Source organism: Garra rufa, chromosome 5 (genome assembly GCF_049309525.1).
Source record: "Garra rufa chromosome 5, GarRuf1.0, whole genome shotgun sequence".
In the NCBI taxonomy this organism is placed as follows: Eukaryota; Metazoa; Chordata; class Actinopteri; order Cypriniformes; family Cyprinidae; genus Garra; species Garra rufa.
This window is the reverse complement of record NC_133365.1, coordinates 40,562,338-40,580,087: the sequence shown is the minus strand read 5'-3', so window position 1 is coordinate 40,580,087 and position 17,750 is coordinate 40,562,338. Positions and strand designations below refer to the sequence as shown.

Genomic DNA, 17,750 nt, shown 5'->3' with positions numbered 1-17,750 from the left:
CGGTCTCGACGGTCATCGTGATGCTTCTGCCTGCGTGTCTCCAGCGCTGTGCGCGACTTCTCTACTGGATCCCGGTTACGATCATTATCATGGTTGTGATGTGGTCATACTACGCATACGTCGTGCACTTTTGTTGGAGTGAGTAATATTTTTTTTTGTAAAATCTTTCAAGTTTGGAGTTTAGTGACGCAGATTTCGTAATATAAAAAAACAGGTGATATCAAAATAAAGTGTCTGTAAAAAAAACTGTTTTTGTTTTGTGTCTCTTAACCTTAAATACAAGACAGCTGTATTTGTCTTCTACAGATTAAGGTAGTGAAAGGTGAAATCCTGAAATATAATTTTGTGTACCTCATTGTACAAATGTAATTTAATGTAATGGACTCCATTGCTGAGGAAGGGTTTAAAGCAAATGATGGACATTCATTTTGTATTTGACCTTAATTAAATTGACTTGCCTAATAACGTTAGTGCAAAAAGCTAAAATGGAAAACGTTTTGATTCAAAACGTTATGTACAATTGCAAACAAATATAGAAATCTATAATTCAGTAGTCAATCAACCTGAAAAATGAAGCATGTACACTGATCTATTTTGTGCAATATTTGTGGTTTTAGTAGAAGTGCATTGTTAATATTTAACGTACAGTAGCTCATGACTTATTGGTTAAAATAATGTTGCACACCTTGGTCATAGATTATTAGTTATAATTCTGAAACTTTATAACTCTTTCTCTAAAAGTTCTTTAACATAAAAAATGTTATAAGATGTTCTAAATGACTGCGTTGATCTTGTTTATATTTGTGACAGTCCTGCTCACCTGTGCAACTCAGAGAGGTATGAAACCCTTGATATTGTATGAAATTATGCTGTTTAAATGAACAGAATTGGCATTTGCTTTCAGTTATTTTGATTGGTAATTGTGTGTATTCTCTCTCAGTGGTGTTCCTCTGCCTGTTCCATGTGTGTTTTGGGATGTTCTTGTGGTCATTTTGGAAAACGTTGTCCACTCCACCATCCTCTCCTTCTGTTGTGGAGGTACAGTAGCACCATGTGATGGTTCTTTACTAAAAAGTGGAACTTGGAACTCTGGAACTTTTGTAGCTATCAAGTTCAACATGATACCCATGGCTTTTGTACATTGTTCAATAGTAACACCATGGTTTTTGTACACGTACCATGGAATAACCATTCGTTGAAGCACCTAACTTGGAGTACCATGTAAACAATTTATGATAGTATGACTATCTGCTACCATAACTGCAGGGGCATAACCACCATAGAATTTGAGGGTGATGAGGCCACCTCAACCCCCAAATACTTCGATATGGCCAAAATTTAGGATGACAAATGATTGAGATGATCAATTAAATCAAAGAAGACAATGGTAAAATGATTGTGTGGTACTAAGCTAAACATAATATTTGAGCTGTTTTACTATAGAAATGTAAATGACAGATGGTATTATCCAGTTATTGAGACTACTTTGAATTGAAAATAGAAGCTATCATTTAGATAAATCATGTAATTCTTAACTGAATGTAATTGAACTGTTAACAAAGTCTTTTAGGCACATTATGTGCAAGATGAAGAAGGAATATGTGAGAAATATATTTTAGATTTAAAGTGTAATTTTCAAAAAGTTAAGATTACGATAAATTCTAGTTCTTTTGCTGTTTGTCTTTTTTTTTCTATTCACATTTTTATTTAATGCAGAAGTAAGCCTATGGATAATATTTCCGGTTCATTAGCCGCAATGGGGAAATAATGAGAAGAAAAACAACTTGCAGTAAATGGTAAAACTGTTTGCACTGCAAGCCAGTGTGCTCATAATTAAGATAATACAATGAAATAACATGGTAAGACACTTTAATTTGCAATATCATGCAGCAAAACTAGCCGTTTTGTGCAGTTGAAGCCAGACCCATAACATTTACAAATGGTTGCACCCACTCTTACGGGAAGAAAAAGGTGGATAAATCCCTTAAAATCCTTTAGTTGTGTAGTTTCTTGTTTCTTTTAATAAAAGAACACACCAAAAAATTGGTGTGGTGCCCCCTAATGTTTGTAATGTTTGACATTGTTATGGCCTTGCATCTCACCATAGTACACCACAGTATTCTTGGACTAGGGGAATTTAAACTGCTCCTCCCCCCCCCACACACAGAAGCAATAAGTGGACTCGGGCTCTTATGGGGGTCAGGCCGTCCGCCTGCAAGTTATTCAAGTCAGGCATGTCATACGTGACAAATGAGCGTAAAAGAAACCCCTCTCCCTCTCAGAACACAGTCATCTAATTTGCTAATTGTATGTGTGTGTGTGTGTGTGTGTGTGTGTGTGTGTGTGTGTGTGTGTGTGTGTGTGTTTGTGTGTGCGCGGGTGTCTGTGTTCAGTTTCAGCTGTCCTCTTCAGACTCGCTGCTCTATGAGCTGGAACGTAGCGGTATGGAGAAGAGTCAGATACTTCTGGAAATCTCTCAGAAGCTTCCAGTTCACACACGTACAGCAACCGGAGGTCAGGAAACTCATCAGCACTTTAACAAATATACACAACAACAACATCTCCAAACTCGATCCGTTCCAAATGTAACTCGATTCACACTGAACCTGTAAGCATTAACCTGCCCCATCAGCACCATGTAATTGAGGGAAGACACTGAACTCTAGATTACTCCAAAGACACTGAATCTGCAATTAGTGCATTTTGAATGGCTTTCAGTGAAAAGCATCTGCACCGTGTCAGAAGGTTTCCCTGCATCAGTGCTCCGTAACACAGGGGACTATTTAGCACTATGGTAAAAGTACTGTACTTTTTAGTAAATCAAAAACATCCAGTCTGATAAGTGTAACCCATTTCCCTAAACAAACTCTTGAATCAAACACTGCCTTAAATTTCAGCATTAGCATAGAAAGAATTTTTCCCATATGTACACAAAAAAGAGATTATAATTTAAGTATACTCAAATGAATTAGGATTAGATTGAATTGGGATTGTATTGATACCCAGCCCTGCAACAAAACAGAAGTAATATCTTGCTGAAAATCAGTAAATGATAGTTATGTTAAATGCCACTGTCTTGTAATCCAATGCAACATTCCAAAACAGAACTTTCTTTTCCTTTAACACAAATTAAACAACTTTGTGTTTACAAGTGATCAATAAACACCAGTGTCAACAACAAACAATACTAACAAGAAAGAAACAACTAAAAATAATTTTAGTGCTTAATACATAGTCGGTTACAAACAACACAAGTGTTTTACCTGAATGGCCTGTAAACTTCATTTTAAAACAACTGGACTATTTAAAAAAAAAAATTGTTAGTTTGAGGTCTAAGCACTAAAGTATGGAAGCCTGTTTCCACTACTGAATAAAAAAGGTAATTGCACAATTTTTTTCTCAGAATTGCGAGATATAAACTTGCATTTGCACGAAAAAAGTTTGAATTGTGAGTTACAAACTCGCATTTGTGAGAAATAGTTGGAATTGCAGGATATAAGCAGTCAGAAATGCGTGAAATAAACTCACAATTGCACGAAAAAAGTTTGAATTGTGAGATACAAACTTGCATTTGCAAAAAAAAAGCCAGAATTGTGAGATACAAACTTGCATTTGCAAAAAAAAGCCAGAATTGTGAGATATAAACTTGCAATTGCGAGAAAAAAGTCAAAATTGCGAGATACAAATTCGCAGTTGCAAAAAATAGGTCTGAATTGTGAAATACAAACTCACAATTGCAAGAAAATAGTAAGAATTGCGAGAACTCTCAATTGCGAAAAAGTCGGATTTGCGAGATATGAACTTGCATTTGTGAGAAAAAAACCAGAATTGCGAGATACAGACTCCCATTTGTGAGAAAAAAGTCAGAATTGCGAGATATAAACTCGCAATTGGGCGAGAAAGTCGGAATTGTGAGATACAAACTTGCATTTGTGAGAAATAGTTGGGATTGCAGGATATAAACTCACAATTGCATGAAAAAAGTTGGAATTGTGAGATACAACTTGCATTTGCAAAAAAAGCCAGAATTGTGAGATACAAACTTGCATTTGCAAGAAAAAAGTCAAAATTGCGAGACATAAACTTGCAATTGCGAGAGAAAAAAGTCAAAATTGCGAGATACAAACTCGCAGTTGCAAAAAATAGGTCTGAATTGTGAAATACAAACTCACAATTGCAAGAAAATAGTCAGAATTGTGGGATATAAACTCGCAATTGCGAGAAAAAAGTCCAAATTGTGAGATACAAACTTGCATTTGCAAGGAAAAAAGTCAGAATTGCGAGATATAAACTCATTTGCAAGGAAAAAAGTCAGAATTGCGAGATATAAACTCATTTGCGAGGAAAAAGGTCAGAATTGTGAGATACAAACTTGCACTTGCGAGAAAAATGTCTAAATTGCGGGATACAAGCTAGCATTTGTGAGAAAAAAAAGGCAAAATTGTGAGATACAAACTTGCATTTGCGAGAAAGTCAAATTTGCAAGATATAAACTTGCAATTGTGAGGGAAAAAAAGTAAAAATTGTGACATACAAACTTGCATTTGCGAGAAAAAATGTAAATTGCAAGATATAAACTTGCAATTGTGAGGAAAAAAACTGTCAAAATTGTGAGATACAAACTTGCACTTGCGAGAAAAGTGTTAATTTAGGATACAAGCTTGCATTTGCAGAATTGCAAGGGGAAAAAAGTCAAAATTGCAAGATACAAACTTGCATTTGTGAGAAATAAGTCTGATTTGCAAGATAAATATTTTTATATCATGCAATTCTGACATTAAACTCGGAATTATGAGTTATATATCTCTCATTTATGGCAGAAATTGGCTTTCATACTGAAGCACTAATGTATTTGTTCTGATTTTCTTATTGTTTGGTGAGTGATTCATAATTGAGATGAATGAAACTATTTTGTTAACTAATTTAAAACCATCTTTTAATATAATATATTCTGTGATGAGCAACATGAACAAAAACATATCTAACGGGAATCCATTTAGCTAAATGTTGGAGAAAATGTTATTTATTTATTTGGTTGTTTGTGTGTGTGTGTTCATCTCAGCTATCAGGTTCTGTCATCACTGCCAATTGATAAAACCAGATCGCTGCCATCACTGTTCTGTCTGCCAAATGTAAGAATCGCTCTCTCTCTCTCTCTCTCCTCTTTCTCTCCCTCTCCCTCTCTCCATTTCTGTGTGCATATCAGTGCATCTCCCACTCATCTACGCACTCTTCTCCTAATGAAAGGGAGACGTAGAAATGCGATCTGTGGGTGAGTGTGTGTGTGTGATAATTACAGGATGTTGTTGAAGCGCTTGGTCACATTTATTTGAGTGGACAGAGTGAATCTTCTCAAATGAGTTTCGCTGTCACAATATCAGGTTTCCATCCTTTGATTAAAGTCCAGGTCTGAGTGTGTGAGAGAGAGTGAGTGAGATGGAGAAAAAAGAATAACTGTGTGTTTGTGGAGATTTTCTGTGTGTGTGTATGTGTGTCTGATTACACTGGGGTTTTTATTATTATTTAATGAGAATAGTTCCTGTGGCCTGTGCACTTCACTCCTGCGGTCTGTCTCTTTCTTTTTTTCTGTAGGTGTGTACTAAAGATGGATCATCATTGCCCATGGTTTGTAAAAACTGGCTGTTGAAATCAAAATTAACCCTACTTACTTTCTGAATGCATAATTCTGGTTATTATGAACAACTTATTGGTGCATTTTATTCCAAAGAAATATTCTATGTAATCTGTCGCTTTGTTTAATCTAAGTGTAATAATTTACTCTTCCTTTAAATGAATAGTTCACCTAAAAAAATTGCTAGAAATGTACCCACCTTTAGGCCATCCAAGATGTGGATGAGTTTGTTTCTTCATTGGAACAGATTTGAAGAAATTTAGCGTTACCTCCCTTTGCTCATTAATGGATCCTCTGCAGTGAATTAGTGCCATTAGAATGAGAGTCAAAACAGTTGATAAAAACATCACTATAATCCTCATGACTCCAGTCCATCAGTTAACATCTTGACCTGTAGCTTTAAACCATTTCTTCTGGCCAAAATAAGAATTTCCTTTACATAATAATGCATTCTCCAGTGAAAAGGTCCATTCCCTAAGCAAACATATTTGTTTAGAACTGTTATAGACTGTTCTTCCTTGCAAACAGTGCTTGATTTGTGCATATTTCTCTCCTGAATTAGACAAAATGACTGGAGAAAGCAATATTATCCATGTAGATATTTTAACTGAAAGTTTGAAGTAAAAAAATTAAGGCGAGACACTGCAGGTGAATAGGGTAAATTAACTAATAGTTATCACCTCACTTACTCAGTTGATTGATTACATCGATAATTGCAAACATTTTTTGTATTACAAGTCTTCTAAAATGTTAGGTTGTAATATGCAAATGAGGCATTATTTAATGAAATATGCGCTAATTTGCATACATTTCTAGTACAAAAATCTAAACACTGGATGAAGTCAGTTTCAAACTTCTTGTTTAATTTTTTTGACATATTAAAGTCAAATGTTTTTACAGAAGGAATTTTGGGTATCTCATTTTCTCACTCCATAATTCAGAAAATACTTAGAACAGGCAGAAACTTATATATATATATATATATATATTTATTTATTTTTTACAGTTTTTTGGGAATAAAATGTTGTATAAAATCAAGCAAATTGTATATGTGACCCTGGACCACAAAACCAGTCATAAGGTTAAATTTTACAAAACTGAGATGTATACAACATATGAAAGCTCAATAAATAAACCTTCTATTGCTGTATGGTTTGTTAGGATAGGACAATATTTGGCCGAGATACATCTATTTGAAAATCTGGAATCTGAGGGTGCAAAAAAATTGAAATACTGAGAAAATCCCCTTTAAAGTTCTCCAAATTAAGTTCTTAACAATGCATATTACTAATCAAAAATTACATTTTGATATATTTATAGTAGAAATTTTACAAAAAAAATCTTCATGGAACATGATCTTTACTTAATTTCCTAATGTTTTTTGCCATAAAAGAAAAATCAATAATTTTGACCCATACAATGTATTTTTGGCTATTGCTACAAATATACCCCAGCGACTTAAGACTGGTTTTGTGGTCCAGGGTCACATATGAACAAATCCCTCTGTAAAAACCTTAAGGATATAGACAAGAATAAAAATGTAAAGTTTGGTGTGTGTAAGTGCTACTGAAGTGGCTCAAGTGTAGGAGAAAAAAATCTTTTTGAGAAAATAGCCTTTAAAAATTTGTATTGTAATTGAAAACCATTGACACTAATAGATAAGGTACTATAAAATAAACACCTAGCAGTGTCTTTTAGATGTTTTCTTTCCACTAGTCTGAAAAAACACTTCATGAAAAACCAAAAAGCCCAAAATCTCAAACTTGACTGGTGCACGAAAAAAAAACAGTGTTTTTGCCTGCAGTGTCTCCCCTTAAAAATTGATTTGTTTTCATGAATATGCAGATTTTCGCTTTACAAGACTTTTATTGATGGGCGAGTCATGCAAATTGTTTGTGGATTGTTTTTTTTTTTTATATATCAACTTTAGACTTTAATTCTGACGGCACCCATTCACTGCAGAGGATCCATGGGTGAGCAATACTAATTTTTTGTCTACGATAAAGAAACTCGTTTACACCTTACATGACTTGAGGGTGCGTAAATTCCCGAAATATTGTAAAATGGTGTGTGGATAGTTCACCCGAAAATAAAAATTCTGTCATTAATTACTCACAGTCATGTCGTTCCAAACCTCAGAATTCAAATTAAGATATTTTTAATGAAATCTGAGAGCTTTCTGTCCCTGCATAGACATCAATGGTACCACAATGTTTAAGGCCCAGAAAGGTAGTACGGTAAAATAAAATATTCCATGGGACATCAACTTTAATTAGCTACGAGAATATGCATTTGTCATGGTACTCTTGTAAAAAAAAAAAAAAAAAATCACAAAAATACAAAACAAAAGAAAACATAAATAATTACTTTATTCAACACTTTCTTCTCTTCCATGTCAATCTTTAACATGCGTTCACAAGAGTACCACGACGTGGTCCTCTGCTTGCAAACAAGGTGCAGTGCATCTGGGTTATACTGAGAGGAAAAAGAAAAAAAATTGATGAATAGAGTTGTGTAGAATTCTCTTAGCTTCATAACATTATGGTTGAACTACTGATGTCAACTGGACTATTTTAATGATGTCCTTACTACCTTTTTGGGCTTTGAACATTGAACACTGTTTATGCAGGGTCAGAAAGCTCTCAGATTTCATCAAAAATATTTGTGTTCCAAAGATGAATGAAGATTGTACAGGTTTGGGAACGACATGAGGGTGAGTAATTAATGTCAGAATTTTCATTTTTAGGTGAACAATCCCTTTAATTCAACTCTGATGTTGCTTGGGCTATGCAGGCTATTGGAAATTAGAGTCAAATAGTTATTTAGGCATTCATTTAACTTGCATTCAGGAAGTAAAATGGCTATTTACATTGACTTTAAAAATGCTTAACATGTTACATCTCTTTTAAATGTCAAAATGACAAATGACAAAATGTCGTTTTTTAAAAAAGTGATGTTTATTCTTTTCTTCTGTGTTGTTGTGAGCATGTTTAGGCTGAATAACTGTATTGGATTCTCCAACTACAAGTTCTTCATGCTCTTCCTGCTCTACTCACTCCTGTATTGCCTCCTCATCGTCGCAACAGTTACACCAACCTTCATCGAACTGTGGCTGGTGGGTGACATTTTTATCAAGATTGCCCTTTTGAGTTGTAGAGACTAGTCTTAGCCTCAGATGGAGGATTTGAATTTGACACACATTCTAAAAAAATGTTCAGCTTTGGATAAAAGTATCTGCACATATTTAAATGTAATTTAAGTGACTGTGAATAAATGTGATAAAAAGGTTTGATCTTTTGCAGTATTCCTAAATTACCATCTTCTCTCTCTTTCAGGGCAAACTGTTTGATAGTTGTGTTAAACTGCATGTTTTGTTCTTGACACTGGTGTCGGCCATGTTTGCTGTCACCCTGTGTTTTCTGCTCTTCTTCCACATTTGGCTTCTCACCAGCAACAAAACCACTCTTGGTAAAACCCACTTTCTACATATTTACATATTTTGCATGAAGTTTTGCAGGGCTCATAACATCTCTCACCGTCTTTCTGTCAGAGTGGTTGTCAGTCCCCTTTTTTGAGGATGGACCAGCAAGCGAGGCATTTGATGTGGGTGTCCAGGCAAACTTCTTACAGGTGTTTGGAAAGAAAAAGAGTCTCTGGCCATTTCCAGTATTCAGCAGGTCAGTATTAAGCATACTCAATAATATGTGACACCCATAAACAACCCGTTTTTTAGATGAGAATGGACTGACTGTTGTTGAGTAACACCAAATAATGTGATCATGCTCAAGTGTTTAATGACAGTTGACTCTGTTAATATGTGAATTATTTTTGTTATGACTTATTTGAATATATTTTTCACTTTCATTGGAATTTATGTGTTGAACTGTTAATTTCTTAATGTATTTTACAAAACTGCCCTTATTTTATTTTATTTATTTATTTTTTGCATATGTGTATATGTTCTTATGGCTCTGTCGGGGATAGTGTGTTTTTTTTTTTTTTGAAGTGCATTAAGTACAAAATTAAGTATCAATTAGGCAGACTTTAAATATACCACTTATTTTTATTAAGTACATAAATGTATTTGTTGTATACTTAGCATGAAATAACTGTATTTTTACTTTTTAGTATACTTATTTTTTACTAGGGATAGAAGACTTTCTCTCAGAAACATGAAATAAATTATAATAACCCCAAATGAAAGTGTATATTAATGGATAATGTTATATATCATATAGATATTGACAACATTTAACAAAAGAAATTTTATCAGCCACTCGGGTCTGTTTGTACAGTGACGTTACCATAGTTAAATTAATTTTAGGCACTTTGCTTCATATATTGCCTAATGACACTGCTTACCCATGGCAAAATCACTGTAAGCTCAGCTGGAAGGGGTAAAAAAAACATTTCCTGATATTAACATTTTCCAGTTTTCAGAATGCCAACATTGTAAAATTGTACTGGCATTTCTCTGTTTAGTCAAATGGCACCAATCAGAAGAATTAAAGATGTGTGATTTATTTTGATGTAATGCCATTATAGCTTATATTTGCCAACTCTTTTCTATTCTGTCTATTACAGTGAAGGTGATGGACACTCTTTCCCCTTGAGATGGCAGATGTCATCTCACAGTCCTTCAGTGATGAATGGAAACGGACATTGTGCAATGGAAGAAAGTGTGGGTAAGACACATTTTCTGAATCATATTTCATAACGGTCAATTGTGTTTACCGGTTAATCAATCAGAGCCTTGTTTGCCCGTTTGTAGAGTCTCATCTAATTTTGTGTCACTGCTGTAGAATGGTTTGGTAAATCTTTTATTTAAAAGGAGACTGAATTTATCCCAGTTCTCACGCTGTCTCTGAAGGTGATCTCCTCTCTGCTTCTGTCATTAACTTAAGTGTGCTATCACAAAGAGTAGGATTACGAACACACTTACTCTAAAATTCCCCTACTGATGTAAAACAAACGTCAAAAAGCACTCGGAATAGTAACGTTTGAAATTCTCAGAAGTAACTGGCAATTTAAGAGAAAAGTGTAAGGAATCTTTTATTGTAATACAACATTTTTTACATTTTATTTTCCAATTTGAGTATTTTGAAAAAAGGAGTAGGTTCAGACTGCAAGTGCATACTGCCCTCTTGAGGCCAAACCAGGGCTGCACAACCTGATCAAAAATTCTGATTTGAGCTATTTGTCTGTCTCATTCTGTGCTGCCATCAGTCTCACCTGAGGGGGTCTCGGTTACCATAGCAGTGGATGACTAGCAGTAATGAAATAAGGTATGGGAAATGCTTGTTCAACTTTCCAAGGACAATTCAAAGCAGCAGCCTTTAAGAGTTCAGATGTAGTAGAAATTAAGTTATGTAATATAAAGTGTTCTTTGTTTTTTGTAGGTTGACAGAATGTGTCATAAGACGTAGTCACAGCGAGTCTCTCAACTGGGGCAATTTCAGAAAGATCTCAATCACAGGTTAAGCTTAAAGGAGTGGCGGACGGCCCTCAGGGAGACAAGGGTGAGGGCGAACACCTGCCCGCATGCTCAGTTTTCACCTGGAACACTTCCTGCAGGAGCGATCAGGTCTCAGAAACCTCTCTTTTACTGATCAGGGTGTGAGAGAGCTTTATCAGGTATCCCTGCTGAGTGATGATGCTTAAAATTCATTATTTTGTGTTGAAATTCAGTTTGGTGTTTTTCTGTTGTGGGAATAGATTCTAGCTTTATGAATAAGACACTATTAAATAGTGAGTAACAGATTTTATATGAATAAATGCAATACAATCGATTTAATACAAAATATTTTATTTGTATTTTCATTTTGCATCACTCTAGAATGTTTAGGAACAGTCTAGAAAACAGTTTTGTTTCAATCCTGGTGGTATCATGAATAAGCACTTGTATTTGACGGTTTACAGTACATTTGCTCACATTAAGCATGGATAAATACATAACAACCAATAAAAATACAGAGGCCAGCCCTGATGAACCAATCACACACACACAGACACTTGCTGTGGGCTGGTCTAGGCTTTACCGGATGGATGAAAAAAGAAAACAAAACAAATACATGCAAGCCACTTCAGCTGAATCCAAGTGAATGCGTGTGCAATTGGTGGGTTGTCAGTCTGTGCCGAAATACCTCTGGCCGAAGTGTGTTGGAGCAACAGCGTGAACTTCAGTTGTCAGTATAGTGATGTCGGGAAACTCCTCAACAATGGACCTCGCACCTGCACGTAGCATTATTTAAAAATAGACTTTATATATAAACAGAAATACATACTGTTATCATGCAAGGATGCATTAAATTGCATGAAATTAAATTATATATAGAACGAAATAATGATATTTAAAGACATTTGTAATAAAAATGCTATTTAAAAAAACTGTAGAACTTTCAATTCATCAAGTTCTGAAAAAAAAAAATTCTCCAAAGTATTAAAGGATTAGTTCATTTCCAGAATAAAAAAATATTTCATAATTTACTCACCCTATGTCATCCAAGATTTCTTTCTTTCTTCAGTTGAAAAGAAATTAAAGTTTTTGAGGAAAAAATTCCAGGATTTTTCTCCATGTAGTGGACATCAATGGGAGCCAATGGGTTGAAAGTCCAAATTGCAGTTTTAATACTATTTAGTATACAATTAAGCTTCAAAGGGCTCTACACAATCCCAGTTGAGGAATAAGGGTCTTATCTAGCAAAACGATCTGTAATTTTCTAAATGCTTTAGAGCAGGGTTCCCCAAATCTTACCCTGGAGGTCCAATGCACTGCAGAGTTTAGCTCCAACCCTGATCACACCCACCTACCTGTTAGTCTCTAATGATCCTGAAGACCTTGATTAACATGCTCAGGTGAGTTTGATTAAGGTAAGAGCTAAACTCTGCAGGAAAATGGATCTCGAGGTCCAGACTTGATGATCCCTGCTTTAGAGAGCGTTGTCTTGAAGTGTTGCCATGTCCTCATATTTAAAAGCACTTTTAGGGGCCGTTCACATGTAGCGTATTTTGCGTGCTCAAGTTCGTTATTTCAAATGTAGACACACGGCTTGTGCGCGCATAATGGAAGCAACGCGGTCGCGACGCGCATGCGGTGTGACGCGCTCATTTTTTCCAGGTGCGTCCACGCCGCATCGAGATAAACATCTCAACTTTTCAGAATTCCGCAAGCGCACCGCAGGTCATGTGACATGAACCAACCAATCAGCTTCCTCACGTTTTTCCATTACATTGAAACCTCAGCAGAAACATGGAGGAGCAGCTCATCATTGTGGTCCAGGGATTTCCTGAACTTTATGATTTGTCAAGCCCCCATTATTTTGACGCTAATAGAAGAAACAATGCATGGAGATGCATAGGCTTGGAGCTAGAGCGCAGCTGATGGTTGCTTAGAAACGGCAGATGCTTCCGGAGCGCAAGCACCCGAGCGCTTTGTTGATAAGGAAGAAAGCGGCGCGCCTAGCGTTTTCCACGCGTTTTAGGCGCGACATGTGAACGGCCCCTTAGACATGTTTGGTCTTAGCTCATAAGACTTTATAGAGTTAATAAAGTGATCTGTTGCAGATATGAGATTTATTTTGTGTTTGTGTGTGTGTTATAAAACAAAGCATTTGTGTTTGTCCTTGTTTGTTGTTTTTTTTCTATGAAGATCTGGCAACACTGACACTTTACCGCAGGGCTCGTGAGCGCAACTAGCCCCGTGTCAAAATATGCTGAGGTTAAGACTTTTTTCAATGTTTTTTCTTCCATCTCATACAGACAACACACTTCTGATGGACGTTCAAATACGTCATTGACAACTAGTTGTTCAGTTCAGTTTTGACACTGCATAGAATTTCTATAAATGCGGTTGTCACTACCTGTATTTTTTGGGAGTTAATGCGGTTGTCACTCCCGTATTTTAGTGAACTGTGTGTGTACAGAACACGATTAATAAGTAAAATGTCAGCTGAATTTAGCTGCAGTGTGTACAAGGCTGTAGTCAAGTTGGAATGGTCCAACCAATTTGTGGTTATAAGTATATATACTTTTTTTATTTTAAGATAATGACAGGTCATTTCACTACAATAAGACCCTTATTCCTCATCTGGGATCGTGTAGAGCCCTTTAAAGCTGCACTGAAACTTCAATTTGGACCTTCAACCCACTGAAGTCCACTATATGGAGAAAAATCCTGGAATGTTTTACTCAAAAACTTTACTTTCCAACTGAAGAAAGTAAGACAAGAACATCCTGGATGACATGGGGTGAGTAAATGATCAGAAAATTTCTTTAAGCAGCACCATTTTTAGCACTGATAATAATAAATGTTTCCTGTGACACTAAAGACTGGAGCTGGTAACATTTTATTTTAAATGATAATATTTCACAATATTGCAATTTTTTTTGTAATTTTTAAAAATAAATGCAGAATAATACTTTTCAAATGAAAAGTCCTAAAAAAAAAAAAACCTACCAACTCCAATGGTGGTGTTTATAAATTATATACGTCACAAAAATTGTTATAAATGAGTGAGTATATGCCACTCACTGGGTTTAGATTTACAGCTAAGTTGGCATTGTTTTAGAAATGTTCCTTACTTGAGAGCTTGTTAACATGTACTAAGTAAATAAAATACAGATACACTACCAAAAAAAAGTTTTTGGACAGTAAGATTTTTAATGTTTTTTTTTTTAAAGACGTCTCTTCTGCTCACCAAGCCTGCATGTATTTTATCCAAAATACAGCAAAGTATTTTTATTAAAACATTTTTACTATTTAAAATAACTACTTTCTATTTAAATATATTCCTGTGATCAAAGTTAAATTTTCAGCATCATTACTCCAGTCTTGAGTGTCATATAATCCTTCAGAAATCATTCTAATATGCTGATTTGCAGTTTAAGAAACATTTGTTATTATTATTATCATCAATATTTAAAACAGTTGGGTAAAAAGGGGGGTCTAGGAAATTCTACAAATCAAGTCTTCACTGCTTGCTCCGTTTGTGTGTCTTACCGTGTGGAGTGGAGAAGAGACTCAGTAGTATGATATGTTTGGCCTGCAGGCCGTGTTCATTCAGCACCCGCACCGCTTCTATTACAGTGTTGCCTGTACCTGAACACACATTTACACAACAATGAATTGTGCTTTTCAATGCCATATTTAGAGTACTTGTATGTGGACCAGATGAAATTGCAATTCCTGTCATTCTCATTCAGTCTTTTTAGCAAATGATTACATCATGGCCCTATATCAGTGCAGAAAGTTTAAAAAATTGTGCAGATTCCATCTGAGCCAGCTTTATGCCTTGTTATAGAGGTCAAGTACTTACTAAGTATAGGGTACATGAGCAGAACCTTCCTTCGGCTGATGTCAGGAGGGAACTTTGCATAGTAAACTTTGGCCTTTTGTGTCTCCTCATCACTCTGGATCAGAATCTTCCCAATACGGATTGACCTGCAGCAATCTCTTAGGCCTTGCTCCATAGCCTCACCTGCTCACACAATACATGAGTTTTGTATTAGTACAAAGGGCGTCCGCACTAAATAGGGCTGTTTTTTCACCAGGACTGCATGTGACAGAAAGAGACTCACCACTCCTCATGATGCTAACCCCACAGTTGCCCTTTTCAAACTTCACACCCTCATATTTATGTCCTGCATAAGGAGAACAGAATGAAACTTTACATTTGCACAAACTCAACAGCCAATGACGGCAATGTTATATTAATATGCAAAAAGGATAACAGTGAGCTGGGGGGGAATTATTTGCCATGGTAACAGGCTCACCTGTTGGTGTGGTTACAGTGCATTCACTGTATGGAAGCTGATTGAGACCCTCCTCCACCACTAATCTTATCTGGGAGCAAAACAAACAACCAATCAGATTCAAATTGAAGGGTTGCAAACTAAATACAGAACATAGGAGCCACTCTACTAATTGTACAATACAAAAATAAACAAGTGGATTGTTGATAATACATTCAAATAAAAAAGAAATCAAGGAACGTGAGTGTAAAATTGCAATCAGCCATACATTCACATGTGCTGATTGAAAAATTAAGTATGTAAGTTGGCTTTATTTACAAGGCCTTCATAAAGATAATAGCTGGTTAGAAACCATTTGTTTCAGATGTTGACATGTAAACACAAGACTACTATTATTTAAACAGTTTTGCTTACCAATCTATCAGCACAGAACACAAAATCACCTCTACTGGTAGTTCTGAGAGAAACAGGGGAAAAGTCACAATGTGACGGACTATTTGCAATATATGATACATGTATTTGAAACAAAATGACATGAGACTATTCCCTGTTTATTCAATGTACATTTGAGATACATTCTGATTAGTTACAGGTTTCTGTTCTTGTACACCATAGGTGCATATGATACAGATCTGGCCTAAATATGGAACACGCAATGTGCACTCAATGCAAATCCGGTTGAAATGCGGATTGGACACTCACTTGTCCCGAATGATTGTCTGAAGTTCTCGTATTTGGTCATTTAATGGCAAGAGTTTCAGCTGAGGTCCTATTTGTCGCTGGATGTCGCTTAAGGTGTGGTATTCGCACGGTTTGGTGTCATCTTGACAGGTCTCGGCGGCAGCAGCGCTGCTGCGGGCGAAGCGGACGTGCTTCGCGGCGTGTTCGGGGCTCTCACTGTTATTCAGCTGCTGGTTATGGCACGGCATCTTCTCGATGAGATCCGTTTCCATAGGACTAAAACCGCGAAAAGAAAAGACAAAACACTACACCAAACCGCCTGGTCCACTTAAATGATGGCTGTTCCACGGATGATGTGTTCAGCGTATCTGTACCACTATCTCGCCATGACTGTAGCTGAACGGAGGAGACGCATGATACATGACGCACGCTCCCGGGAACAACAACCTCGCGTAATATCCCGTTCACCTGATTGGCTAAAAGTCATGCCAGTCTCAAGCTCATTGACGTAAGGGGCGGGACACTGCGGCCTTCATTCAAGCAAACCCGTCAGAGCCGCTGCATAAGTGACTGGTGAGCAGTGCTGGTTTTAATACATTATGATTTAATAAAAAACATATCAAGTGCTATTATAAATAATAATCTTACAGGACAATGATTCAGTACGCGAACAGAGCGAACTATGAACAATACATTTATTACACTATTAGTCTTTGTTAATGTTAGTTATTAAAAATGCAGTTGTTCATGTTAGTTCACAGTGCATTAACTATGTTAACAAACACAATAACTTAGTAAATAATGAAATTATCATTAACTAAGATTAATAAATGCTGTAGAACTATTGTTCATTCTTGTTAACTAATGTAGAACTAATGTTAACTAATAAACTTTTTGTTAAGTGTTACTATTTATTTATTGCTATGGTGGTTTTTTTAGCACTGACCTATAATACAGATTATACAGATTAGTGTTTTTTCTACATGACTTTCAGATCCACTTGCTGATTGATTGAGACTGCGTATGTAATACCAGTGTCATAAACAAATATTTTTATTTTCAATATGATAGATTTTTTTTCAGAATTATGGATTTTAAATTTCCTCACTTCCTCACTACCAGCCAAAAGTTCTTTAACAGTAAGATTTTAATGTTTTTTAGAGAAGTCTCTTCTGCTCACCAAGTCTGCATTTATTTGACCCAAAATACAGCAAAAGCAGTATTTTATATTTAAAATAACTGCTTTCCATTTGGATATATTTTAAAATGTAATTTATTCCTGTGATAAAAGCTAAATCATTCTAACATGCTGATTTGCTGTTAAATAAACATTTATTATTATTATTATTATTATTATTATTTTCAATGTTTAAAATAGCTGATTACATTTCGTTCAGGATTCTTTGATGAGAAAAAAATCAGCATTTATCTAAAAGAAAAGGGGGAAGACATGGAAATTAATACTTTTATTTAGCAAGGATGCTTTAAATTGATTAAAGGTGATGATAAAGACATTTATTACGTTACAAAAGATTTCTATTTCAGATGAATGCTGTTCTTCTGAACTTTTCAACATAATAATAATACATGTTTTAGAGCAACAAATCAGAATATTAGAATGATTTCTGAAGGATCATGTGACTAAACTAATGATGCTAAAAATTAATCTTTAAAAAAGCACAGGAAT

The 17,750-nt window shown here is 35.5% G+C and overlaps 2 protein-coding genes across 2 annotated transcripts; one reads left to right on the top strand and one right to left on the bottom strand.

The window, feature by feature from the left end:
• Window positions 1-20: 20 nt before the first annotated feature.
• zdhhc15a (zDHHC palmitoyltransferase 15a) lies at window positions 21-11,113 on the top strand. Its single transcript, XM_073840083.1, has 12 exons — window positions 21-138; window positions 811-837; window positions 941-1,038; window positions 2,394-2,514; window positions 5,063-5,132; window positions 5,593-5,625; window positions 8,627-8,747; window positions 8,968-9,100; window positions 9,183-9,309; window positions 10,217-10,317; window positions 10,435-10,438; window positions 11,032-11,113. The coding sequence occupies exons 1-12, from the start codon at window positions 21-23 to the stop codon at window positions 11,111-11,113; spliced, it is 1,035 nt and encodes a 344-aa protein (XP_073696184.1).
• A 308-nt stretch (window positions 11,114-11,421) lies between these two features.
• On the bottom strand, window positions 11,422-16,484 carry uprt (uracil phosphoribosyltransferase (FUR1) homolog (S. cerevisiae)). Its single transcript, XM_073840576.1, has 7 exons — window positions 16,085-16,484; window positions 15,797-15,839; window positions 15,404-15,473; window positions 15,209-15,271; window positions 14,947-15,108; window positions 14,631-14,729; window positions 11,422-11,863 (listed from the first exon to the last, which is right to left on the bottom strand). The coding sequence occupies exons 1-7, from the start codon at window positions 16,333-16,335 to the stop codon at window positions 11,757-11,759; spliced, it is 795 nt and encodes a 264-aa protein (XP_073696677.1). The 5' UTR covers window positions 16,336-16,484; the 3' UTR covers window positions 11,422-11,756.
• Window positions 16,485-17,750: the final 1,266 nt, after the last annotated feature.